Raw genomic sequence first — 24,593 nt, 5'->3', positions numbered from 1 at the left:
CAAGAGTAGAGAGACAATTGAAGATGCTGGCCTGGAAGATTAGAGTGATGTGGCTACAACCCATGGAATGCCAGGAGCCACCAGAAGCTGGAAAAGACTAGAAATGGACTGTCCTCTAGAGTAGCCAAATAATATCAGCCAAATAATACTGATTTCAGACTTTTGACTTCCAGACCTGTGAGGTAATAAATTTCTGTTGTTTTAAGCCACAAATTTTGTGGGAATTTGTTACAGCAACCATAAGAAACCACAAGAAACTAATATAGTGTCTCCTCAAAGCTATCACCACTTAACACAATTTTTGACCCAGTAATCCCTAATTATCAACAGGTATCAGGCCTCATTTGTCACATATTAGACATGGTGCTCTTGTTATGTACTTTGGTCAAGTTTTCTTGGAACACGTGGAATAGGGAGACCTTCAGCTTCATGCGGAATGAAAGGGGAAAGGATAGGGGTCTTTACAGAAAAGCACTATCCAAAATTAGCCTCTAAACCCCCAGAATGTTCACAAATGATTCCTTCAGATGTGGCACCTCCTCTGACTGGATTAGATCTTAGGGAGTCATGTAAGCCATCTCCCTGTCTTTGCCTGAATGCAGCCAAGATCCTGAAGTTTAAAGGGTATCTACTTTGGGGCAGATAACTGGCCTACTGGTTGGCATGGCTAGTTAGGACAGAGTAACTGTCATTCAAGAGTCATGAGAATACTACATCTTAGGGGAAAATGGCTGGAGAAAGAAGCACATATGGAAACGGACTGGAATTTGTTGCTATAAAGTGAAAAAGAGTTACAGAAATGCTGGTAAGATTGCTATCAACAGCAGAGAAAGACAATTATAAAATGGTTTCAGTCATATGTGGAACATAAGGAATAGTGCAGAGGACCTCAGGAGAAGGGAGGGAAAACTGAATGGCAAGAAATCAGAGAGGGAGACAAACAGACTCTGGACTCCCGGAAACAAATTGAAGGTTACAGAAGAGAGGGGGCTGGAGGGATGGGGTAACCAGGTGATGGGTATTAAAGAGGGCAGGTGTTGTGAGGAGTGTTGTTATAAGTAACTAATGAATCATTGAACACTACATCAAAAACTGATATGCTGGCTAACTGAACATAATAATGAAAAAAAAAGATTGCTATCAACAGTTCTTTCTCAAGTGTTAGGACTGGAAAATAACTTCTGTGAGAAGGATTGGTATGGAACTCTGAAAAATCTAGCCAACCTGTAAAATCAGAAGGGCTTCAGAAAATTGTCCCCTCGGCAACTCCAGAATCCTAAAGAATTATGCAGAAAAACTAAGTATACCCATGTAGATGTTGAAAACAACATAGCAGTGGATTGCTGAAAAAGTAAAATCCTATAATTTACAGATATGGAAGAGAACCTAGAGATCACCCAGTTTAAGCCCCTCACGGTACAGATGTGAAAAACCAGCAGATTTTTCAATCCAATTTTAAATCCAAATTTGCTCTGTAGTCTGGCTTCAGTGTCCACAGTGTTTTTCTGGGTCAGGTGCTGAATCATAGCAATGAAAACACACTTACAAACGCATTCTCGGTACACAGGACAATCGCGATGCCTCCCCTGCTCGCCAAAGGGCGCAAAGTGAAATTCCTCCCACAGTTGACACACATCCTCCCTGGAGTCCGGGACAGAAGCACGTTAGCAACCAGGAAATTAGCGGAACCTTGAGGCTGAACACTTGCTGCTCCCACGGTTGCTTTAAGAAAAGAACGCTTCCGGCTGGCGAGGCCTTGCCTCCAATTTGTGGTTAGGTCGTCCCCTAGTTCTCGTGTTCCGATTTACCACGCTAACTCAGAGAGGCGGGCTTGCGTCTGGGTCACGCTCTCCCATTGGCTGCTGGCACAGCGGCGGTTTGGAGTGAAGGTAGCACGTTGAACTGAAAGCTGTTGGGAGTGCTGCGACACAAGGCCTGCAGTCGAGCACAGTGTCCGGTCGGAATCCGGGCCCCGGCCAGGTGTAGATCACCAGGGGATGGATCGCGTGTGGAGTGCGTGGTGCGGGAAGTGCGTCAAAGAGAAAGGGTCGCCTCCGCTTTGGGCCCAGCGCATCGTGGTCGCCTGGCTCAGTAGGGCCGAGTGGGATCAGGTGACGGTGTATCTGTTTTGTGACGACCATAAATTGCAGCGGTACGCCCTGAACCGCATCACCGTGTGGAGGAGTAGGTAAGGCTGCAGGCTCAGCCCTCCTTCTTCCGTGCTGGTGGCGCCTCACCTCTTCCTTTGTAGGATTCCTCTTAGAAGGCCCTATTCTGCAGTCTTATGAATGCCTAAGGTCCTTATGAGTGGTTTGGGCGTTGCCCCTTTCCGAAGAGCCTGGGAGAAAGTCACAGCCAAGCTTTTGTCCTAAACCCGTGTGCGGAAAGGAAGGGGGTGTGCCTCAACCACCCTCTTGTTAAATCTTCGAGCCTTCTGTTTTGGGGAAGGTGCTGAAGGTACCAATGTGGCTGAGCCAGGGCTTAAGGAGTAGGTTAACAGCCTAGGGTGGATTTCTGAGTCGAATTGGGCTGGGGGGTGGGAGGAGGCGGTGCTTGCTAGCAAAACCGTGTTTGAATGGGGCACCTCAGTCCAATTGGTAAGATTGAGTTGTGAGCAAAGGATGAAGCCTTCTCTAGCTGAATGAAGGTTTTAAGACTGAAAGAAAGGGGTGTGTTCACACTTAATTGTTGGTTGATTGCTTAGCAGTTAGGTGTCCTTTGTAAACCTTAGCCGGCCTCTCACACACACCCTATATACAATTGGATCCCAGGGACATTATCCTCCCTCTTCCCACTTTGATTTGTGTCTTGTCATGCACTCTTGAGTCAGTTATGTAATTGGAATAATTTACAGCGATCTATGTTCTGAGGTGGAGGGTGGACCGGGGTAAGGGACCTTTATGATGGTGCTGGACTGTGGCTCTTTAGGTTAGGCAACGAACTCCCCCTGGCAGTGGCTTCTACTGCTGACCTGGTACGCTGTAAGCTCATGGATGTAACTGGTGGCTTGGGCCCTGATGAACTTAGACTGCTCTATGGCATGGCGTTGGTCAGGTAAGACCTACATGGGTAAGGGTGGGAGTGGGTTGAGGGATGGGGGGTGGGGGTAGCCACTTGATAAGCAAAGCTTGGCTTTAGGTGCTACCTGAAGCAAAAAGCCCCATGTGTCCCTCTGTACGGGTCACCCTGTGATTGTTTGATTTGACAGCTTTTGGTACCCCCTGTCAACACACATTCCTCTTTTTTTTCTTTTTCCTGAGAGCCTTCTCTCTTCCATTTTTCTTCTCTTTCTGGAATGTAGGGTGGGGGTGATTTATACCAAGTGATCTCAGTGTATCTCTTCCAGCTTTGATAATTTGATTTTTTTTTCTTCCCCTTTAACTCTTTACCCAGAACTTTTCTGAATGGTCTGATGTCCTTGGCCATGACTTAATGTGGATTTTTCAACCCTTCTCCTATCCATACGTAGCACCATCATTTCCCCTTTCTGTCCTTGAACACTAAAAGGTTGCTGAGTTGTAGTGGACACATGGCCTGGGAGTTCCTGATTAACAAAGTGATTTAGAGTGGTTCTAGCTGTTTCATACACATCAGGAAAAAGGCTGCCACTGAATTTTCTCATCTGTCAAAATCTGCTCATCTCATACTGTTTACTTTCTGTGCCTTGAGGTCCTCACTAGCTCTTCTTACCTTCTCCATCATTTAGGTGGGCTCTCCATATCATTTGATGTAGGTAATTTTTTGTTTTAGCATTTATAACATATGATCTAGCACAGTATGTTTTATTATGTCATGATTATTTATTCTAGACTGACCTCTTCAAGGCCAGAGCAGTGTCTTCTTCATCTGTATGGCTTCAGTACAGGGCAGACATCCCTGTGCTGGCTGATACCAATCATAAGAAGAGGATAGAACAGTTAGTGGAAAGGTTGTAGAAATGCAGAGTGTCAGTAACTCAGCAAGGTGTTTTGAAGCCCCACTGGTTCGAGTAAAACAGTTCCTTGGGCAATGCCACTTATTTCTTCCCCAACCCCAGGTTTGTGAATCTTATCTCAGAGAGGAAGACAAAGTTTGTCAAGCTCCCTCTCAAATTCCTGGCTCAGGAGGTATGTATGACAAAACGGCCTTGCTCAATTCTCTCTCCCCGGGAGGGCTCACTAAATGGGGCATGGGGTGATATGGGCACAAAGTCAGACTAGCTCATCCTACCACTATCAGCCAAGCCCAGCAAGAACCCCAGAGCCTCAGCCTCCAGCTTGAAAGAAGCAGACTTGCTCCCTTGCTCATGGCTGCTATCTTCAGTGGCTTGGCCTGTCCAGTTTGTTGGGAGTGGGCCCTTGAAGCTGAGGCCCGGGAATGCTCCACTGGGTGAGGACAGGAAAGAAGTGGCAGTCACAGCACCTGCTTTCTGGGAGCTGACAGTCTGAGGGAGGACACAAGCTCAGCCAAGCAGCATGAAAATGCCTGACATTCCTGCCCTAAGTGAGTATGTGAGGTGTGTAGAAGCCCAGAAGGCAGGCAGGTTCTCAGCCATCAAGAGAAGCTTCCTGAAAAAGGGTGTGGGAGGGAGGGAGGAAAGATAAAGGATACCTAGGAATTGGGACTCATAGGGCAGAGGAAGGCTGGAGGTGATTATTAATGCTCATTCACAGGAATCTTTGTTGGAAGAGGGTGGTTGGTGGTTGGAGGAGGTAGCTATCTTTTCTGATTTTCCAGATCACCTCCACAGAGCAGTAAAAAGAATAAGGAGACCTTGTTTCTAATCTTGGCTCTGCCTCTAAGACTGGAACCGCCTCAGGACCTCAATATTTTTATCTGTAAAATGTGGGGAGGCCAAGCTAATTCATCTCTGTGGTCCCTTCCAGCTTTAATATTTTCTAATTTCTGTACTCACCCCGTCCCTCACAATCAGGTAAACATTCCAGATTGGATTGTTGAACTTCGCCATGAGTTGACCCACAAGAAAATGCCCCATATAAATGACTGCCGCCGAGGTGAGTCTTCAGGGAGTATACCTATCATAGTTAAGCCCAGGGGCCTGGGCTGGGTGGCACTGTGGAGAGAGGCAGAGGAAGGAGGATCTCTCACTGGTGTCAGAGCCAGAACTAGGTTGAGGCAAGTGAGGCACTTGTCTTGGGCACAAATATTAAAGAAGAGGGTGTCAAAAACTCAGTAATCAAGATAAGTAACATTTTGATATGGAAAAACCCACAATGAACAAAATGCCAAAATTTTAAATAAAATCAGGATTATTAGTGATTTCTCCTTTTGCTTCAGGCTCCAATATGGCTTGGCAGGACACTGTTCTGATCCTGTTTTGATCTCTTGGTTACTACATTTTTTGGCATCCCCTTAAATTTCATACCTAAAGAGGTGAGTGGGGGGCAGGTTGAGAGGCGTGACCCATCAAGTGTCATGAACCCAGGAATTCTTTAGACACCCCACCCCAATTGATTCAGCCTAGTCCCTTCATGTTGGGGAAACTGAGATCTAGAAAAGGGAAGAGACTTGGCCAAGGCCATGTAACTAGCTAGTGGGCCTGGGTCCCTGTTCTTCACTAACCAGCTCTGTGTTATTTTTGGCATCCCCTCTCTAATACTGGTATTAGTTTCTTCTAGGAAAGGTGCTGGTGAGCAGAAGAAAGCAAGGAACAGAGAGATAACCCAGAGCAAGAGGGGCTACTTCCAGATATTGGAGATTTGTGCCTTCTTGGAGCCAAGCCTCTTCCCTGGGGTCTTCCCATAATGCTTATAAGAGGAGGCTAGGGGCCTGCTAGGAGCTGTTTGCCTGTGGCTACTCCTATGACACTGCCTTCCTTCCTCCCCTCCTTTAGGCTGTTATTTTGTTCTGGATTGGCTCCAAAAGACCTACTGGTGCCGCCAACTGGAGAATAGCCTGAGAGAGACCTGGGAGCTGGAGGATGATAGGGAAGAGACAGATGAAGAAGACCCAGAGGAAGATAAAAATATTGTTGTTGATGACATCACAGAACAGAGACCAGAGCCTAAGGATAAAGGGAAAGGTGCAGAACTGGATATCAGGGTTGATGGAGACAGTGAAGGCAACAAAGAGGTTGATTCACATTTGAAAAAGGCTCTGAGACATAAAGAGCTATATGGTAGGTGTCCTTGGGTGGGAGGGGAACATAGAGGGGCCCATGAGTCTGGAAGACTCAGACTTAGGGTTAACACTGGTTATTTCCCTGGCTCAGCGTTTCCTCTGGGGTTGTGGTGAGTTTTAGCTTAAAACAGTTACTGTCACAAACCATTTCCCTTGAGCCCTGTGAAGTAGGAGAGGCAAGAATTCTAGTTCCCAATTTATAACCCAAGAAATGAGAGGGGCTCAGAATCCCATGAGGAGCAAAGGGCTGGGCTGCCCTATCTGTTTCCATATTCTGTTTTCAGAAAGAGCCCGAGAACTGCTGGTATTATACGAAGAGGAGCAGTTTAAGGTAAGAAAGCGCCCTTGACTTTGTGTGTTTTCACTTGCCCCAGCCATTTCTTCCCTCTTGCCAGCTTCCTGAGAAGGAATTTGAAGGAAAAGTGGCAGAGCTTGAGGGAGCTTCTCGGAAAGAGAGGGGGGATCTAGAAAGGAGACGAGAAGGAGAATCCAGTTGGCTGATCCTCTACACCGATGGAAGAGAGCAGATGATGGAAGTCTGTGGATAATCTGCCCCACTGGGTGGTAGGGAACAACTGGTCATAGGTGGTTGCATAGTCCTGCAATACTGCAGCTGATAAGCAGAGGGCACCCAGGAACTTTCCTAGATCAGGTGAGCTTGAGAGGTGCTATTTTAGCAGGAAGGGAGGTAGCCTAGAAACCATTCAGCTTAACTCTTCCTTTTCACAGATGAAGAAATAAATTGAAACCACAGATGAGTGAAGGGACTAGCCCCAGGTCACATACGCAATTAGTGATAGAACCAGAATTAGAATCTCGGTCTCCTGATTCCCTTTCTTCCATAACCCATTGCTTCCCCTCATTCCTGGGCCCAAGGGTCTCTGGCCCAATTCCAACAAAATGCCCTCACTGGACATCTCATTGGAGTATTTGGTGATTGGGAGCCACGGGGAATTCAAGGTGGGGAGGGAGGAGGAAGAAAAGAAAGTCTGGCATTTGAAGGTCAGGATATTTTAAAATGTGGGGCCAGTAGGGGAGTTGTGATCCCACCCCTGCATGCCCTGCTTATGCCATGGAGGGAGGTGCTGAGAGGTCCTATGGGAAGGAATCCTTAAAGATTGGGAGATGGGTTGCTTGGCTAAATCAGGGTTCTGATGGTAACTTCTTTGCTGGCAGGTGCTGGAGAAATTTAGGCATTTACCTCAGGCTGTTAAGGCATGGAACAACCTGTCTCCACCTGTAGAATGCATCCTGGCAGAGCTCAAGGGCATTACATGTGAGAACAGGTGTGTAACTAGGTAATCAGGGGCTGTCTACTCTAGCAGCCTTACTGAACTAGGCTTCCATATCCCAGCTTGTCCACCTCTGCTGTAAGGAAATCTTAAGGATAATCCTGATCCCCTGCGGGGTGACCCAAATTCTGCATGACCCTCTTCCCCTGGCCCTGCCAGCTACCAAGTGGTGATTGCTTACTCTGAATCGCTAAAATGGCCAGAGACACGAATGTCTGTGGTTATCAGTCCCCTGGCCAACTTTGTTCCTCTCTGTCCAGTGGTATGGAGCGCTCTGGGCAAGTAGGAAAAGCCCTTCATCCTTACCACTTCACTGTCTAGCCTTTGTCCAAGTTTGAGGTAAAAGATAATGGGGAGTACTGCTGTTCTTTTGAACTGCAAGTGGGGAGTAGTCGTGTCCCTTGAATGGTTGTGGTTGGGGGAACAAAGAAGCTTTCCCAGGGTCTGGCTCTTTGAAAGAGTAAGGTCCTCCCAGGGCGCCTGGATGGCTCAGTCATTAAGCGTCTGCCTTCGGCTCAGGTCATGATCCCAGGGTCCTGGGATCAAGCCCTGAATCGGGCTCCTTGCTCGGCAGGAAGCCTGCTTCTCCCTCTCTCACTCCCCCTGCTTGTGTTCCATCTCTTGCCGTCTCTCTCTCTCAAATAAATAAATAAAATCTTAAAAAAAAATTAAAAAGAGTAAGTCCCTCCATGCTCAGTGTGGCCATCAGCCTTCTTCCTGCCCCCCACCCTCCAAATAGTGCTCCGTTCAATTTAGTGCAGGCAATATCTATCCTTTCCTCTCCTCCCTAGCTCTTGGGTCTTGGTACCTAAATTCAGCTGGAAAGGGCTTTGAGGAACCTTCCACTAAGAACCTATGGAGGCATTGCTAGACCTTCTAAACTAGGGAGAGGTTGGAAGGAATCTGGGATGGAGTAGAGAGTATTAGGAAGGTCATATAGGTGACGGGGTGGGCCTGGGTGGGAGCCTACAGTGCAGGTTGGGATTGCCCCTTCAGTCTTCTTCATTCCCAGGATACTACTAATTCCAAAGACGTTTTTATCAGTGTCTGCCCATCCTAGGCATCTTCTCAACCTTCAGCAAAGGCCACCTCAGCAGCTGGGATAACTGTCCCTGTACCTCTGTACAGTAGTGTCTGCCCGGTTATGCCGAGCAGGCAGCTGGCTGCTTTAAGTGCTCTTCCTGGATACTGACCTGAGGAGATGGGAGATGGATGAAGGACAACTCTTTCCACCTCAAACCTGGTGGAGGGAGGGATCTAAGCATGAAGGCATGATCTGATAGTGCCTCTGGCCGTTGAGATACCTTGGGAACTCATGTTCCCCCACTAGGCCTAGTCAGCTAGGGGAACCTCTCGAGGGGAAATGCTAGATCTGGAGAAGACCCGCTGGCTGTTGTTGGTTTCAGTTTGAGCTACATGGGATGAGGGATTATCCTAATAGCCTATGCTTTCAACCCCTGTAACTTAGTCCTGGGTTCTTGGGGTCCCTAGGAATAAGGATTATATTTGCTCCAGCAGTTGAGTCCCCAAAGTTTCTGCTTCTAGGATTTGAAAGAGGGTAACTAGGGAGAAGGGGAGGGGTAAGAGACTGGAGGACTGTCAAGCAAAAAGACTGAGTAGTAGCTAAAGTCTAAAAGCCCTTGACCCCGTGACCCTAGGCATTACCTCCTCTGTGGGCCTGGGACCTTTCTCCATCTGTGCTTTCAGGCTTGTTCAGCCGCTACCACCCTCATTGTGGGCCTTAGATCAGCATGTGCTTGGTAAATGCTTGTTCAAAACCCACTGATCCCAGTCTCTGGCCCAGCCTCTGCCTGAGAAGGCTGAGGCCTGAGATCCGATTGTCAGCTGCCTTCGTTTCCCATGCTGCTTTGCTCCCTTGAACCAGAGGCATAAGCTGCCTTGGGAGTGGGTAAGGGAGTAGAAGAGGGTCTTCTGTCTGCTCAGTTGGCTTAATTAAGTGTCCTCTTGCTCCAGGGAGGCTGTGTTGGATGCTTTTCTGGATGATGGCTTTCTCATCCCCACATTTGAGCAGTTGGCAGCTTTGCAGATAGACTATGAAGGTATGGTCCTGGGGACTCACTTCAGTCTTAGAGTACTGTGTTTCCTGGGCAAGAACAGCAGGGGTGAGGTGGGTGGCCCAGGACTGGGAGGCAAGGGCTGTTTCCTGCCGTTCCATAGCCTCTGGAAGCCTGTCTCAGCTGAGCAGAACAGGTAGCCCCACTGTTACTCAGTTGCTGGGCTATTCTCAGGTGGCCTGGAATTGGGTGGGCTGGGGTGGGCTGGGGTGTGGGGGTGTCTTAATGCCATTATTGTGCTATATTAATTGTGATTTAGCCACTTAATAGAAAGCTAGAACAGCAGAACTGGAAGGGCCTTGTGAGGTCATCTAGTTCAACATCCTCATGTTACAGATGGGCAGACTGAGGTCCAGAGAGGGGAAGGTACTGACCCAAAGTTACACAGTGAGTTATTGACAAAGCTGAAGCTAGAACCAGAGCTTTTTTTTTTTTTTTTAAATACTTTGTTTTGAGTCATTTGGTTGTCAGATACTAACTGGTTTCTCTCCTCGCTGTTCTGCTCTTCTCTTTCTGTTCTGTGGTGGCAACTCTGTTGTTGGTGGGCCCCCCTCCTTTTCCCTCTCTCTCTTCCCCTTCCTCCCCACCTTCTGTCCCCCTTTCCTTTTCTTCTTTCCTCCCTCTCTTTTTCTCTTTCCTCAATCCTTGTCTCCCATGGGCCCCTGCCTCCCCTTTTCCATCAACCTGTATCCCTCACAAACCAGAAAACGTGGACCTGAATGACATCCTGGTGCCAAAGCCGTTCTCTCAATTCTGGCAGCCTCTGCTCAGGGGCCTGCACTCCCAGACCTTCACGCAGGCCCTGCTGGAGAGGATGCTCTCCGAGCTGCCAGCCTTGGGGGACAGTGGGATCCGGCCCACCTACATCCTCAGATGGACCATTGAACTGATTGTGGCTAACACCAAGACTGGTGAGGGAGACTAGCCCTAGCCTCAGGGCCTGACACAGCCCAGGCAGGAGCATCTGCCACTGTCCTCAGCTCTCAGCTGAATAGCACCAGGCAGACATGTCCCTTGTTAAAGATTCAGGCTTGCCCAGGAGGACCCCGCAGCAGCAGTGGACAAATCTTCTATGTTTTCTTTTTTTTTTTTTTTTTCCTCTGAGCCAAGTAAACTGGTCTGGGATAAAAGGGCCTAAATGCTTGAGCAAATGGGAGGTATAGAGTGGGGAGTCTGGAGGAGTGGGGAGGGACAGAGCCAAGCTTTTAAAGGTACAAGGTTGGGTGGGAGGCTTATCGATTCTTTCTCCTCAGACCCTCTCTTCTATCTCAGGACGGAATGCCCGCCGATTTTCTGCAAGCCAGTGGGAAGCGAGAAGGAGCTGGAGGCTGTTCAACTGCTCTGCCTCCCTTGACTGGCCCCGGGTGGTTGAGTCCTGCTTGGGCTCACCTTGCTGGGCCAGCTCCCAACTCCTTCAGCTGTAAGTCCCTTGAATTCCATCTGATAAGAGGGTGAGGGTCCACAGGCCTCAGGGCCACACAGCCCTAGAATGGTAGAGTTGGGCCTTTGTAAGGACTCTGAGTCCCACTCCCCTCCTACTAACAGATGGGAGAACTGAGTCCAGTATGAGAATGAATGAGACAATTCCCTCCCACCCCCCGAGTGCTTAGCACAGTGGCCTGTACAAAGTAAGTGCACAATAAATGGTAGCTGCTGTTTATTATTGAACCCAGTCTTCTGACTCTGAGCCCAGTACTGTCTCCTTTGTTATCTTCCCAAAGTGTACCTCTCCTAGGTGCTCACCAACCTTTCGTGACTTCCTCTTGCCATTCTGATGCAGCCTAGGCTTTTTGGCCTGACATTCAAAAATCTTTCTGATTCTGCCACAACCTATCATGGTAACCATGCCTCCTGTGATTCCCCTTTACCCAATCTACCCTGGGTGCTGTAGTCAAACTGAATATTGCACTGGTTCCTGTAAATACCTGTGGTTGTCTCCCTTTCCTTTCCTCTGTCATATTCTGACCCCGAGCCACTTCCCTCATAATCGTGGAAACCCTTAACATGCAATTCTCTTCCTGCTTTCTGGAGCAATATCTGTTTCATTTGAGTGATCCATCTGATACTCTTCACCTCCTCAAGTCCAGTTACTTTCATTTTCCACTACACTCTGCAACCCATTTCCATCACTCAGAGCTGCTCTACCTCTGAAACCTGACATCCCAGCATTCCACTCAGTGACCATAATCTCTTGTCCTTCCATTTCTCACCCTTGTGTCCCATGATGTTAGCTCTTTGCCTGCATCCAGACCTCCATCTCTCCATTTCCCGTCTCCCTTAACTTTGCTTCCCCTCCGTCCTGTCGTGGTTGATCACTTCAACCACTCAGTGTCAGGACCCTCAGCTCTGCCCATCCTTTGGCGTTTCTGACTTGTAAACCCCTTAGCTGGGATTGATCCTCCCCACTCTGCTTACCCCACTCCTTAGCCCAGGTAGCAGAGCTCTGCTGGAGAAAACCACATAGCACTGCGGATTACTGCCACTACAGAGGTATGATTTTTAATCTCAGGCCAGGCCTCAGTTCTGCTTGTCTGAACTTTTTACTTGTTTTCTGCCCACTTTGTCTCCTGTTTCCTGACTTTCCTAAGCCCTTACCACTCACCTCAAGCCCCCCCCCACTCCCATTTCACCCTAGCTTTCTTGAGCATCCAGCAGGGCCCCCTCGACCTGAGGTCCAGCCCCCGTGAACTGATCTGCGGCAACACTCAGCCATCTCGCCAGTCTCAGGATGAGGTGGACTTGCCCCACCTCAAATCCTGCTCCTCCACCTGTGCTCTGGAGCCACCTCTGCTGGGGTGGCTCACTGGGGCCTCAACCCTGCCTCTCACTTGCTCTGCTGACTCTTGTTCTTTAACTTACGAATGTGCCTCAGTTTTCTTTTTCATCTTAAAACAACAAGAACATAAGCAAAATCTCCTTTGACCCTGCATCCCTGTGTTGGGTAATGAGCAGTATATCAATCCTCTCCCCACCACCACCACCATCAAAATATCTCAAAAGAGTAGTCTGCGCCCAACAACCTTGATTTCTTCACTACCTTCTTATTCCTCAACCTACTGCAATTTGGCATTTACCCACAAAACTGCTTTGACCTCCTAATTACCAAATCCAGTGAGCCCTTGTTCGTTGCTGTGTCTGTTGCATTAATGGCTGTTTACCACTCTCTCCTTGAAATGCCTGTGCTTTTTTTCCAGTTCCTATAAAGTGCCAAGGCCCAAATCTCTTTATCTATCCCAGGCCTCTCCCCTAAGATTCAGCCTCCTATATTTGACTCCTATGTCAGACATCTCCCTGTGGATGGCCCACAGATACTTTACTGTGCCCAAAAGAGAATTGGTCATCTTATTCTCAACCCCAGTCCCAAAGTGATCTTCCTCTTTTGCTCCCTGGCTCAGTTGGTGGTATCACTATCTATGCTGTTATGTTGACTCAAGCATTTCCCAAATCTGAGATTTTGTGTTGCCATGTCTACTTACCATAGTGTCTCCTTCCTTCTGTCAGACTTAAGCTTTTCAAAGGTAAGGGCTCTATATTAGCCATCTGTGCTATAAACCACCACACAAATCCAGGCCCTAAACAGATCTCAGTAAACACTGTTGAACTAAATAAAGTATACTCTGCTATCTCATTGCCAGCAGTGCTCTTTGGTGGGAGCTAAATTTGTGCTTGGAGACTGAATGAAGTGGGAGTCTAGATGCCAAGACCCTCTTAGTCCCCTGATCCCTCCATAGAGTCAGAAAGTCATTCTTGAACCCTGATGGCATTGGGGCATGGTAGTAGTTTATAAGGGGAAAAGAATTTAGCTTTGTAGAGAAAGTAAGCCAGGGCAAGACCTCCAGCAGATGGAACTGAACCAAACAGCCAAATCTCCAGATGTGTATGCTCTAGACTGGAAGTGATACAGATGGATGGGAAACTGGGAGGAGAACCAAAAAGACTTGGAGGGGTCAGGAAAGCATGACAGGGCATTTGAGCGATTCCAGGAGAATAAACGAAGTTTCGAAGTCTAGAAAGACCATGGCATGTGAATGTAATGGGGGGAGGGAGTGAAAAGAGCAGCATGGAGAGGTTCGGATAGGTGGCCTTCAAGGTATTTTCCAATCCTAAGTGCCTGCAGAGTGGAAGCTGCTGGTCTTGGAGGAGTCTGCACCACAGAGATCTTCTCCCAATCCAAGCATACCAGAGGGATGCGACACATACCAGCAGTAATAGCGGCTTACTGGGGTACGACTCCTTGTGCACAGATTCTGCTTTTCCCAGATAATCAGTGAATCTAGAGTCCTAATCACCCCCATTACACAGATTGAGACAGAGGATCATCCTAGGTATAATGCTATAAGTCAGTGGAAGTCTGCAAGTCAGCTAGAGGCAGAATCCCAGATATCCTGTCCTTACTCCTGTGCTTTCTATAATGTTCCATTAGATTGCATGATTGTGAAAAGCATGTATTATTAGGCACATAGAAAACCTGGCTTTGTTTTCTCCAGAAGGAAAAATAAAAGATACCACTGGCAGTTAACTCTCAGGCATGGTGCTGTGCTTTTTGTAGAAGTAATTTTATTTGACACAACAGCCTTTGGAGGTGGAAGTATTCTATCCTTATTTAATAAGAAAGACATTGAAGCGCCAAGGAGTGAAGTGATTTATCCAAAAGTCACAGTTTGTTGCTGGTGGGACAGGGATTTGGGCCCAGGTTTTGTGAGTCCAAAGTCCACATTGTTTCCACAACCTGACCTGTGACCAGACAAACCCGAGGAGAGATGCATTTTATGATTCGTATCACTGCTATACCTCAGTGGTCACACTAGACAGCTTGAGATTGCAGGTGCGTAATAATAAACAGTGGTGATACAGGATCTTGCCAATATCAAGTGCCTGGGAATATTATTAATCATATTAAGGGACCACAGTGAGAGGGAAGAGCTTCTCTCTGGCTTTTCCTCCAAAAAGTTTGGAAACTTAGCTTCCCCCAGTCAGCCAATATCAATTCAATTTGAGCCAGTGTCCTCTTGGAATATGAAATTAGCCCTGCAGAAGGGGTTTCCCAGTAGAGTCACTAGCCCCCAGCCCTACCCCCAGTGACCAGAGACCATATGTGGCCAGATAGCCCGCTGAGCATATGGCAGTCTTCATGAATGACTCACAGTTCAGTTCACAACTCAGTACACCTAGAAGGAAACTATTGGTCCACTCCACCCATGCCTCTATCAGTGACCAGATGCCTGTTTTTATATGAGACTCTGCAAAGGGTGTACACCCTCTTCCTCCCTAGGAGCTCTCCTTCCTATTGGCTCTGTGTCTGTTGCCAGTTTTGCTGTTAGTGCCATCCTTTGCATGCACACTGTCATCTTTAATTCCCATCTTCCTGACCCCTACCATCCGGTCATCAAGCCCTGCTCTCTGTCTTTCACAGCTTCTCTGCCCCTCATCTCCACTGTCAGTGCCCTAGGTCAACCCTCACGGGCTCCCTGGTCTCCCTGCCTCCAGGCTACCCCATCCAGGCCATCCTCCACATGGGCACCATGGCGATCTTCAGAAATGCAGCCATCACCTGTGCTTAGAGTCAGGTGACCCCCTCTGCCCAGTGGAACTTAACCTTTGCAGCCTTCTCTTCCTCCCGCAGCTCCCCAGAGCAGCCCTTCCCCTGGAGCCAGGCTACTCCCACCACATGTATATAGTATAGTGTGCTCACTCTTGTCTCTGCACAAAGCCCTCCCTTGATCTCTCCTGCCCTCCTTGTACTCTGCCTCTCCCCAGCTCCTGTAGTGCCCAAGGTCCACAGGGCTCATCTGGCTTCCCTCCCACATCTTGCTTTGTCTTGTCAACTGCTATTTTTTTTTTCTTTTCCTCCATTCAGGCTGGGCTATAATTGCTCCTGGAAAGGGATCACATTTTGTGTTCCATGCAGAAGGAGCCCAACACACTAACAGGCATATCTTTGGAGCTCAGGACAAATTGCTCAGCTAGGCCAGGGGAAGAGAGGGATCTGCCATTCTCATGTCCAGTCCTGTTGGCCTGTTGGCTAGTTTGTGTGTTTACATAGCATTTAGTATAGACGAATAGCTATCATTTATTGCGTGCCCACTCACTGTGTGCCAGGCACTGTGCCAGGCATTCTATGTGAGCTATCTTAACTCTTCCCAACAACCCTATATATAAGTCAGGTGCCATTATTATCCTTATTTTTACTGAGAATAGAAGTGAGCCACAGAAATGAATCACAGAGCTTGTTCAGGGGCGCTGGTCCCATTTCTGTTTGCTCTTCTGCACTGCCTTGCAGAGGCAGGTCTGGAAACTCAGAGACCCAAGTTCAAACCATGGAGTATTGGGGTATGAAGTGAGTTGAGATTTTGAATCTTTCTTACCCCATCCTTCCCTTTGCTCAGTGTCTTCAAAGCCATGGGACAGGTCCTGCCAGACGAGGAGCAGGAGAGACTGCTGCGCATCTGTTCCATTTATACCCAGACTGGAGAGAACAGCCTAGTGCAGGAGGGCTCAGAGGCCTCCCCCATTGGGAAGTCTCCTTACACACTGGACAGCCTGTATTGGAGCCTCAAACCAGCTGGTTCCTTTGGAATTGAAGGAGAACCCCAGCAGCAGGAGGAGCAGGGTAGCCTTAATGATCTCAAGAAAGGTGAAAAGGAGGAGAAAGATCTGGAAGATCAGGTGGAGGAGGAGGATGAGGAAGAAAATGATGACCAGAAGTGGGAGGAGGAAGATGAAGATGATGAAGAGGAGGAGGAGGAGCAAGAGGAGGAGGAGGAGGAAGACAGAATGGAGGTGGGGCCTTTCTCTACTGGAGAGGAGTCTCCCACTGCTGAGAATGCCAGGCTCCTGGCCCAGAAAAGAGGAGCTTTGCAGGGCTCTCCATGGCAAGTTAGCTCTGGTAAGAAGCCTGATACCCACTTTCCATCACAGCAATCTTCCCTCTCTGGCTGGTTCTTGAGGCTTCCCTCCACTCTAGAGAAGAGATGGAAAGTAACAGAAGGTAGCCAGTGTGAGGCAAGCCTGGGAGGCAACCTGATGTGTAGATGACACCTGGCTTTCCTCCCCCTTAAGACAGAGTGTGTAAGCTTCAGGGCCCTAACAGCTGTCTTGCTACTGGCTGCTTCATGCAGAGTGCCCCACAGGGGATGGTGTAGGTGTGGGCACCGAGCAGCAAAATGCAGAGGAGAAAGCAAGAGGTGGGTGGATATATGTGATTCTGCATGTGTTTTCTTGCATGCAGTGATCAGGAGCAGGGAGACAAATAATGCTTTCTACGTATATGTGAGTGTGTATGTATACATGGAGGCTGGGTGGTGATGAGACAGGATTTTGCTGTGTATATGAGAAAGAGGGAAACCAGGGGTATTAAGTTAGAAGAAGTCAAGGGAGATCAGAAAAGTGAAAATTAAGGAGTGGTGTGGTTTTTAGGTATGTAAGTTAGTGAGACAAAGCCTGGAGGGGGAAAGAGAAGATGAGGTGATAGGAAAGTGGGGGTACACAAATCTCCTCCTGAGGGATGTGTTTTGAGTGCCTCTGTTTACGTTAGGGAACAGGAACCTTAGGGCAGGGAGATATGAAGGAATGAAGAGTTTGGTGTATGTGTCGGGGGGGGTGGCATGTGTGTATGTGTATACACTGGAGGCAGGGGTAGATATAGGGCACAGCCAGTATGATGAAACCTGAAAGAGGGAAGGAAAACAGCTGGGATTGGGTATGGTGTAGGGTGGGACTGGTAGGGAACAATAGAGAGAGGGAAGGTAGCAAAGGAACTTAGGGGGAAAGGTACAGCCTTTGCCCTTGTGTGGACATGTGTGTGGAAGGGCTGGGGCATAAAGGCACTGAGTGCTAGGTGTGAGGGAGCACCTTTATGTCTGTGTGTGGTCCTGTACGTGCTCGACATAACCAAAGCCTGGTGGCAGAGAAGTCTCTTAGGGCAAGGAGGGCTGTGTTTGGGGTCTTTGTAAATATTGAATTGGAGGGGCATTGACATAGGCAGAATTGTATGTGTGTATGAGAGAGTAGGGGCTGTGAAAGCAGTCATTGTGAAGTGGACACTATGCATCTGTGCATAGATGCACACAGGGTCATGTTAGGTTTTTGGAAGAAGAGGCAGGGTCACTGGGACCCTGGGAGCCAGGAGGTATCTCTGAGGAGGAGAAGTAGCAACAATAAGAGGTGGGAGTATATGGAAAAGTGTGAGAACAGGCAGTGAGACAGCCATCCAGAATTAGCCCATGTGTGTCTCTGTTGTCACTGAGGGACATGTACACAGATGTCAGGCCAGAGAGGCAGGGGCTGTGATGTAGACAGGGTTGGGAATGTTAGTGATGGTGGGGGGAGGATGGTCAGGTCAGTGACAGACATGGGGGACGTGGTCCCAGTGTATGAAGGTATCTTTATAGGGCAACACAGGGCATTAAGACAGGCACAAGTTCTTCCTCTAAAAGAGTCGGGGTGGGTGGTTCTATGGGTAACATGAAAAGCTAGTCCAGGGACTTTCCAGAATGCCAGGGGCGTTATGACAAGGAGAATTTTTTGGGTACCAGGGAGATGGAGAAGGCCAGAAACTGGATCTACTTGGAGAAGCTCATGAAAGCTTCACTTGAAAACATTGGATGCACTGGTATAAGGATGGGAATGAGGGTTTACTATAATACTATGTAGAGGGTATTAAGGGATTGGACAGACGGAGTGGGAGTGCCTGATACGGTTTATTCTAAAGTGGAATATCTGTGGGGAGGGGTGTGGGAGAGTAGTTTATGAAAGTGGAAGGGCTAGGATATTAAAGTCTTTTCTTCTCCCTTTTTAAATTGCTGCTTCTGTGTGGGCTTACACATGTGTAGGGACATTAAGATTTCCCATACGTTCCTGTATGCCTATGAATGAGAGGTATAGGAGGCAGGGAGTGAAACTGGGAACATTCATTGAATGGTGGGTTCAGTCTGTGTGTTTATGTGTATATACTTAGGTGGCAGTGGGGAGTGGGATATGCAGTAAGATGGTCCTTCCCTAGATAAGGGATGTTTTTTGTGTTTACATCTGGGGGCAATAAGACCTTGCAGGGGGCAGGGGGAGTATAATACCTCTGAGAGAGAGTCCACCCTGAAGTGGTATGTGCGTGTGTGTGTGTGTGTGTGTATACCTCTCAAGGCAAGGCCACGAAGAAATGATGTGGCATTCAAACACGTTGGGAGTGGGGGTTGTGTGTAGACATGCAGGAAATCTAGGTCATTCAGATACTCTGAGGTATCTGGGTTTGGGGATGAGGTGTGGGAATTCTGGGGCATCCGTACTCTCCAGGATACATGTGTGTGCAGAAATAGCAGAGCAGGTGAAAGGCTGAGGCAGTGATACAGCCAGGTCTGAAGAAGATGTGCTTGTCTGTATTTATGTTGAGGATATGTCTGGGGAAGTGGGAGAAGAGCCAAGAGGAACAAATATGTTTGTAGTTGTGTGCATGGCAAGTGTGGACTTGGGGGTGGGTTGTGGTGGCAAGTGTGGGTGTGTGTGAACACATGGAAGGGAAGGAGGGCAATAAAGAGTGAATAAGGGAGTATGGAAGGGGTGGAGAGTGTGAAGAGAGGAGCTCATGAGAAATGATGCAGACAGGAATGAGGCTGGACTTGCACAGAAATCCCATGCTGAGCAGGCTAATTGAGGTGGGCAGGTAGACCTTGTAAGTAGGCCTGTATACCAGTTTGAGAACTAGCTAATCAGCCCACTCTTGCCTCATCCCTTTGCTCCACAGAAGATATACGATGGGATACCTTCCCCTTAGGCCTAATGCCAGGTCAGACTGAGGACCCAGCAGAGCTTATGCTGGAGAATTATGACACCATGTATCTTTTGGACCAGCCTGTGCTAGAACAGCGGCTGGAACCCCCAACATGCAAGATTGGGTGAGTGCCAATGGCAGCAGAATTTCTTACCCCTTTCTCCGCCTCCTGGAGGAGGGAGGGAGGGAGGGAGGAAGGGAAGGACACAAAGTAGGATGGGTGGGGGAGGTAGCTTCCCCTAGTCAGGGCCTAAATGAGTGATGTGTAAGCTCCGGTCCCTGGCTGGGCCCTTGCCAGGACTCCCAGTCCCTAGTTGTGGGGGTGGGCATTGAGGTAGCCACACAGATCTGGCTTGGCACCCGTCTCAGACTGCATCCAGTTTGTGTGTGAGACAGAGACAGAGAGAGTGTGTATGTATATGTGTACACACATTTTGGGAGGAGAGAGTTCCATAGCTTTCCTTGGATTCTCTAAAGGGTCCACCACTCCCAAAAGGTCAAGAACGGGTGCTGTAATCCAACTTCCTCATGTTCCTAAGGAGAAAACTGAGGCCCAGAAAGGGGATGGGATTTGTCCAAAGGTGCACAGAGTAATCAGTAGGCCTCCCCGCACTGTCCAGGCATCTTGGTAGCAAGGCCTGCGCAGGGCTCCATGCTCTCCCTCGAAACTCGCCTCTGGATCACAGGCGTGGGAGCCCTTGGGTCATCAGGGAGCCAGAAACCAAGCAGCCCTTGCTGAGGGGCTCTGCTTGTAACACAAAGGAGCCCGTCCAGAGGGCCTGTACATTCCGGAATGCGGGGCCATTGTGACCGGGAGAATCCTGTGAGTACCAGAGAGAGACCTCTGTGGGCCCCTGAAACGGAGAGTGTATCCCTGTGCTGCCTGCCCACTCCCTGGGAGATGAGCCCCTCTTCCTCTGGACTTTCAAGGAGAGAGATATAGAACCCAGGGGGCCCCAACAGCAGGCCAGGGACAGCAGGCCCTTGGAGAGGAGACGAGGCAGCTGGGGAAACCAGGTGGTCTGTAGTTGGGAGTAGGGCCCACATGTCTGAGAGACCTCCTCTCCCCTTGGGTAAGGCTGGCTTGATGAGCATCAGGGTATCGTGTGGGCAGGTGGAGCTGTTAATTCCAGAGGGAAGCTGATTCGGTCCAGTTCCCACACCCCCTGCAGTAGGGAGGCTTCCTCTGCTGGAGCAGGCATACCCATCCCTGCTCCTTGTCTCAGCTCCACCCCTGACTTGGCTGTGTGGCCGGGAGCAAGTCCCTTTTCATCTCTGGGCCTCAGTTCCCTTGTCTATAAGATGGTGGGTGATGGGAGGGAATGGGACTAGATCATCTCTAAGGGTTTTTTCAGCTGCAGTAGTGTAACCATGGATCTGCCTGAAGGGAAGGATGATGGCTTTGCTCTCAGCTGTCACCCTCATCTACCTGGAAGGACGTGCAGGAAGCAGGGGAAGCAAGAGTGTTCTGAGCAGCGCCAGGGAGGGGAAGGGCAGTCCTCTCCTTAGAGCAACCTTGCAATCCTGGGATGGGATCTGGGCCTAGTCCAGTAGCCCAGTCCAGGCCTTGGACCCCTTAACCAGCTGTTGGGGGTGGGAGGGATCCAGCCCAGGTCCTCTGGGGCCCCAACATCTAGGGCCTTAGAAAAAGACCTGTTAAGGTGGCCACTCTCAGTATCTTCCTGGGGTGGGGTGGTACGGGCCTTCCCTCCTGCCTCAACCCAAATAGTTCTGCTTTAATCTGGTTTTTTACTAGGGCTCTGAATAAAGTTTCATTCGAAAAGTTGTGCTCCTTCCCTCCCCCTGTCAATTGAGGGGAAGGCAGAACTACCCCTGGGGCCCATCTGAAGGAGTTTCCTAGATTGCCTCCATAGTCTTCATAAAACCAGGCAGGAGGGTGGGCCCTTTCCATAGACACACATCAATCAAGCACCCTTAACCCTTCCAGAGCCTAAAGCTGCCTCTTTCCCTGACTGACCCTTCTCCCCTCTCTCCACAGCACCCTTGGTTTGAGCTGTGGCATGGGCAGTGACAATTGCAGCAACAGTAGCAACAGCAGCAGCAACTTGGAGGGCCTTCTCTGGAACCAGGGCCAGATGCATGGACTCAAAACTGGCTTGCAGCTCTTCTGATGCCCACTCTGGTGCAAAGGGATTATCCAGCCCTGCAGGGGCAACAGCCCATTCCCTGTCCCCGTTGCCCCCCGTGCTCCCGGCCCCCACCAGTGCACCTGATGCTCCATGAAACAACCTGGGAGACAGCCCGCTTCAGCCGCTTCAGCCGTATAAGCTCAGCTTTCTGCCACAATGGAATTTTGAATATGTTCTGGGTTTTTTAAATTTTGTTTTGAAAAACAATAAACAGGCAACTGTTAGTTTTGGTGTTTGTAAGATAAGGTGATGTGTGCTGGGGCAGACCAGTGTAGCTCTCGCTTTTTTCTAGGGGACCCGGAGAAGGTATGATCATAACAGGACTTTAAGCAGAAGCTTGGTTCTTTGGCCCCTTAGGCCAACTACTCCTAATTCTTTTGACCACCAGACCCCACTCATACTTTCTTCCTGATTTGAACCATTTTCATTCCTCTCAACTGTAGAATGGGACCAGCTCACTTGGAAGCATCAGGCTCCAGAAGAGAGGTATTGCTATAGAACCCAGCCAGCATCAGGGGAATCTGCTCAGAACCTCCCTGACAGTGGGAAGACCCAGGCCTTCCTGATGTTACCTAGCAGGCTTTTGGCTCATTTCCTTGCTTGCCCTCCCTGGGCACTAAACAGCAATTGAAAACAAAAGAGAAACCTTTGTTCTTTTTCCACTCCTTTGGCCTAGATAAGATAGGGTGGACTTTATTGTGGTAGGCTCTGAAGCTAGAGAAATACCTGATGGACTGATCTAGAGCTCCTACTCTATGGTCACCCAATTCCGTCAGACACTCAAGAGTGCCTACTCTGCCGGCTCTGAGCTGCCAAGAGACAGGGATGAATAAATTATGTTCACACTCCTCAGAGTCCTCTGCCAGGTGAGAAAAGACAAAAGTCGCCAATCAAAACCTGAAGCTCTGCAGAGGGAGTTCTAAGGGAGCTCTGCTGTGCCACAAGTTCTTCGTTTTTCTCAGGGTTATATTTTCAGTGTGGAGCTTGATTGAGGTCAAGTCTAGCTACAGTATTACCCATCCTCTGGGGAGAGTGATAGCTGAGCAAGAGAGTGGGCATGTCTGTAGGGCCAACTTGGCCCCAGACAAGGAGAAGCAAAGGAAAGAACTAGGCAGCATTCCAGACAAGAAGCTAACCAAAGGAGTGGGTGAGCTAAGGAATGAAGAAAGGAAGGAGAGGGCTTATGCTATGAAAATGCCAAGGAGAAATTTAGTGGAAATGTCACGTCTGACCTTGTCAAAGGTTAACTTGAGGTTGGACCTCTAGGAAGTCCCGAACACTTCTTAAAGGTTATCCTAAATATCTTTGTGGGTATGTGTGTATGATCATTTTTCTAGAGCTGTCCTACAGATCTAAACAGACTATCAAAGGGATCTATCAGTCCAACAGCCCAACAGGGTTAAGATTTCCTTTCTTGCGTGGACCCAAACATTAGGCATGGGCAGAACATCTCTTGGACTGGTTAATGCAGTCAGTTTCCCTCCAAATCTTCCCACTCCTGCCACAATGGGAAATGCTGTCTTTTCAGCATCCTGGAATGTTAGAGTTGAAGGAGCCCTCAAAGAGCATATAGGCCACATATAGTCAAGAGATTGGCAAATGTACTCTGAGAGGTAGCTCAGCACCTGGTCCATGTGAGATGGGTCCTGGAAACTCTTGGTTCCCCTCCACCACTTATCTGGAGCAGCCTGGATTTTATATATTGTGTATGTATTGTAAGATTTTTTTTTTTTTTTTGCCAAATGGGTTTTGCTGCTAAAAAAATTGGAAATCATGGTTCTAGTCTAGCCCCCTAATTTTATGCACTGAGACAGACAAAAAGGGAAGGGATTGGTCTGAGGGCACAAAACAAGTTAATAGCATATAGATCCAAGTTTCTCGCAACATCAGTATCATCTGGGTACTTTTTAGAAATGCAAATTATTGAACCCCACTACTGACCTGAATCAGATTAAGGGTGAGCAGCAATCTGGTTTAACAGTCACCAGGTGATTCTGATGCATGCTAAAGTTTGAGTTGCACCAGAATACAGAGGGGAAATCTGCCCAAACACTGAGGTTCCAGGGAACTCCATCACTTAATGGAAGCAATCTTGGGTAAATTATGCCAGTTTCTTCATCTATAAGAGAATAATATCTGCCTCACAAGCTTGCTGTAAGGATCGAAAAAGATAATAGATTTGAAAGTGCTCTTTAAAGTGTACCATGCTTTGTATGTGTGAGTGGTGTGGATTCATACCAGGATTAGTAGGCCTTGAACTCAGAACTCGGGTCTGTATAACCTAGGACAAAGTGCTTTCCCCTGGCCTTCAAAGATGGCCCTAAAGATAAGGACCAGACTATATGAGCTTATTTCTAGACCAGGTCCAAGGAGGTTAAGAGTCAAGGGTCACTGTTTGCTGGAGTTCTGAAACCTGGGGTCTGTGAAGCAGGTCCCAGGGAAGGCCTGCTTTAGATGGTGGCATCAGGGATAGGGTCAGCTGTGGGAGAGGGGTAGGGGAGACTGGCCAGGAAGCAACAATAACCAAGTGCCCTTGGACCTTTTCCTTCTGACTAGAGATCAGAGACTGATTAGAAAGTCTTCAAACTGTACACATTTAACTGGGGAACAGAGTTGGGGGTCAAGGGAAGGGAGTATAGATTATATTGTTATTCAATGACAATAATTGAGAGTCACCCCTTCTGATAATTCATCAGTGATGAAGAACATGGTTTCTACTTCTAAGGAACTCCTTATTTGTAGAGGAGTCTGCATGCCAGCATAGTTGTAACAGAATGACAAGTGCTAAGATAGAAGGATTGTTCAAGATGCCTGCAAGACCCACTGTAGGTAAGGATCATCAATGCTTGATCAAGAAGGTGGCACAGCTTAATAAAGGAGGTGATATTAGCAGTGAATCTTCAAAAGCAAGTTACTCTAGTCAGAAAAAAGAGTCTGGAGGGGATAAAGAAAGAGCATGGCATGTTGGGACACCAGTGAAGGGTTCAGGATAGTTGGAACATTTTAAGTCCTGAGGCCAGAGAGTTAAGCTAGAGAGGAATGGTCAAACTAGTTGATTTCCTACCTACGATTAGGGAGAGGCACTGAATATTGAATTGTCCCCTCTTGAAATTCTAACTATTGTTACCACTCCCCCCAACACTCGTGCTGCCACTGCCCTCCAAGAAAGTCTTAATTTATTATTCTGTAAATG

The 24,593-nt window shown here is 48.4% G+C and overlaps 1 protein-coding gene across 8 annotated transcripts; it reads left to right on the top strand.

Moving 5' to 3' along the window:
- Positions 1–1,867: 1,867 nt before the first annotated feature.
- LAS1L (LAS1 like ribosome biogenesis factor) lies at positions 1,868–21,624 on the top strand. 8 transcript variants are annotated; one of them, XM_073885834.1, is made up of 16 exons: positions 1,868–2,188; positions 2,929–3,054; positions 4,037–4,106; positions 4,913–4,994; positions 5,834–6,118; positions 6,405–6,451; positions 6,516–6,656; positions 7,297–7,406; positions 9,387–9,472; positions 9,824–9,874; positions 10,192–10,398; positions 10,760–10,907; positions 15,874–16,373; positions 19,227–19,374; positions 19,871–20,073; positions 21,250–21,389. In XM_073885834.1, the coding sequence occupies exons 1-15, from the start codon at positions 1,998–2,000 to the stop codon at positions 20,058–20,060; spliced, it is 2,382 nt and encodes a 793-aa protein (XP_073741935.1). In that variant the 5' UTR covers positions 1,868–1,997; the 3' UTR covers positions 20,061–20,073; positions 21,250–21,389. The 8 variants fall into 8 exon arrangements, with proteins under 8 accessions (XP_073741935.1, XP_073741934.1, XP_073741937.1 ...); XM_073885833.1 differs by having other exon boundaries at positions 19,224–19,374; XM_073885836.1 differs by lacking the exon at positions 19,871–20,073 and having other exon boundaries at positions 19,224–19,374; positions 21,250–21,624.
- Positions 21,625–24,593: the final 2,969 nt, after the last annotated feature.

The sequence above is a fragment of the Callorhinus ursinus genome, unplaced genomic scaffold, assembly GCF_003265705.2.
Source record: "Callorhinus ursinus isolate GAN/ISIS: 27379988/994484 unplaced genomic scaffold, GSC_fseal_2.0 scaffold66, whole genome shotgun sequence".
NCBI classification, from domain to species: domain Eukaryota; kingdom Metazoa; phylum Chordata; class Mammalia; order Carnivora; family Otariidae; genus Callorhinus; species Callorhinus ursinus.
The sequence above is the reverse complement of the archived record's forward strand: the minus strand, read 5'-3'. Positions and strand labels throughout refer to the sequence as shown.

Bases quoted from the DNA above. Each gene is read 5' to 3' on its own strand.
- LAS1L (XM_073885833.1), top strand. From the start codon at position 1,998: ATGGATCGCGTGTGGAGTGCGTGGTGCGGGAAGTGCGTCAAAGAGAAA. The intron at 6,119-6,404 runs GTAGGTGTCCTT...TTCTGTTTTCAG, and splicing joins GAGACATAAAGAGCTATATG to AAAGAGCCCGAGAACTGCTG. The intron at 9,875-10,191 runs GTGAGTTATTGA...CTCACAAACCAG, and splicing joins TACTGACCCAAAGTTACACA to AAAACGTGGACCTGAATGAC.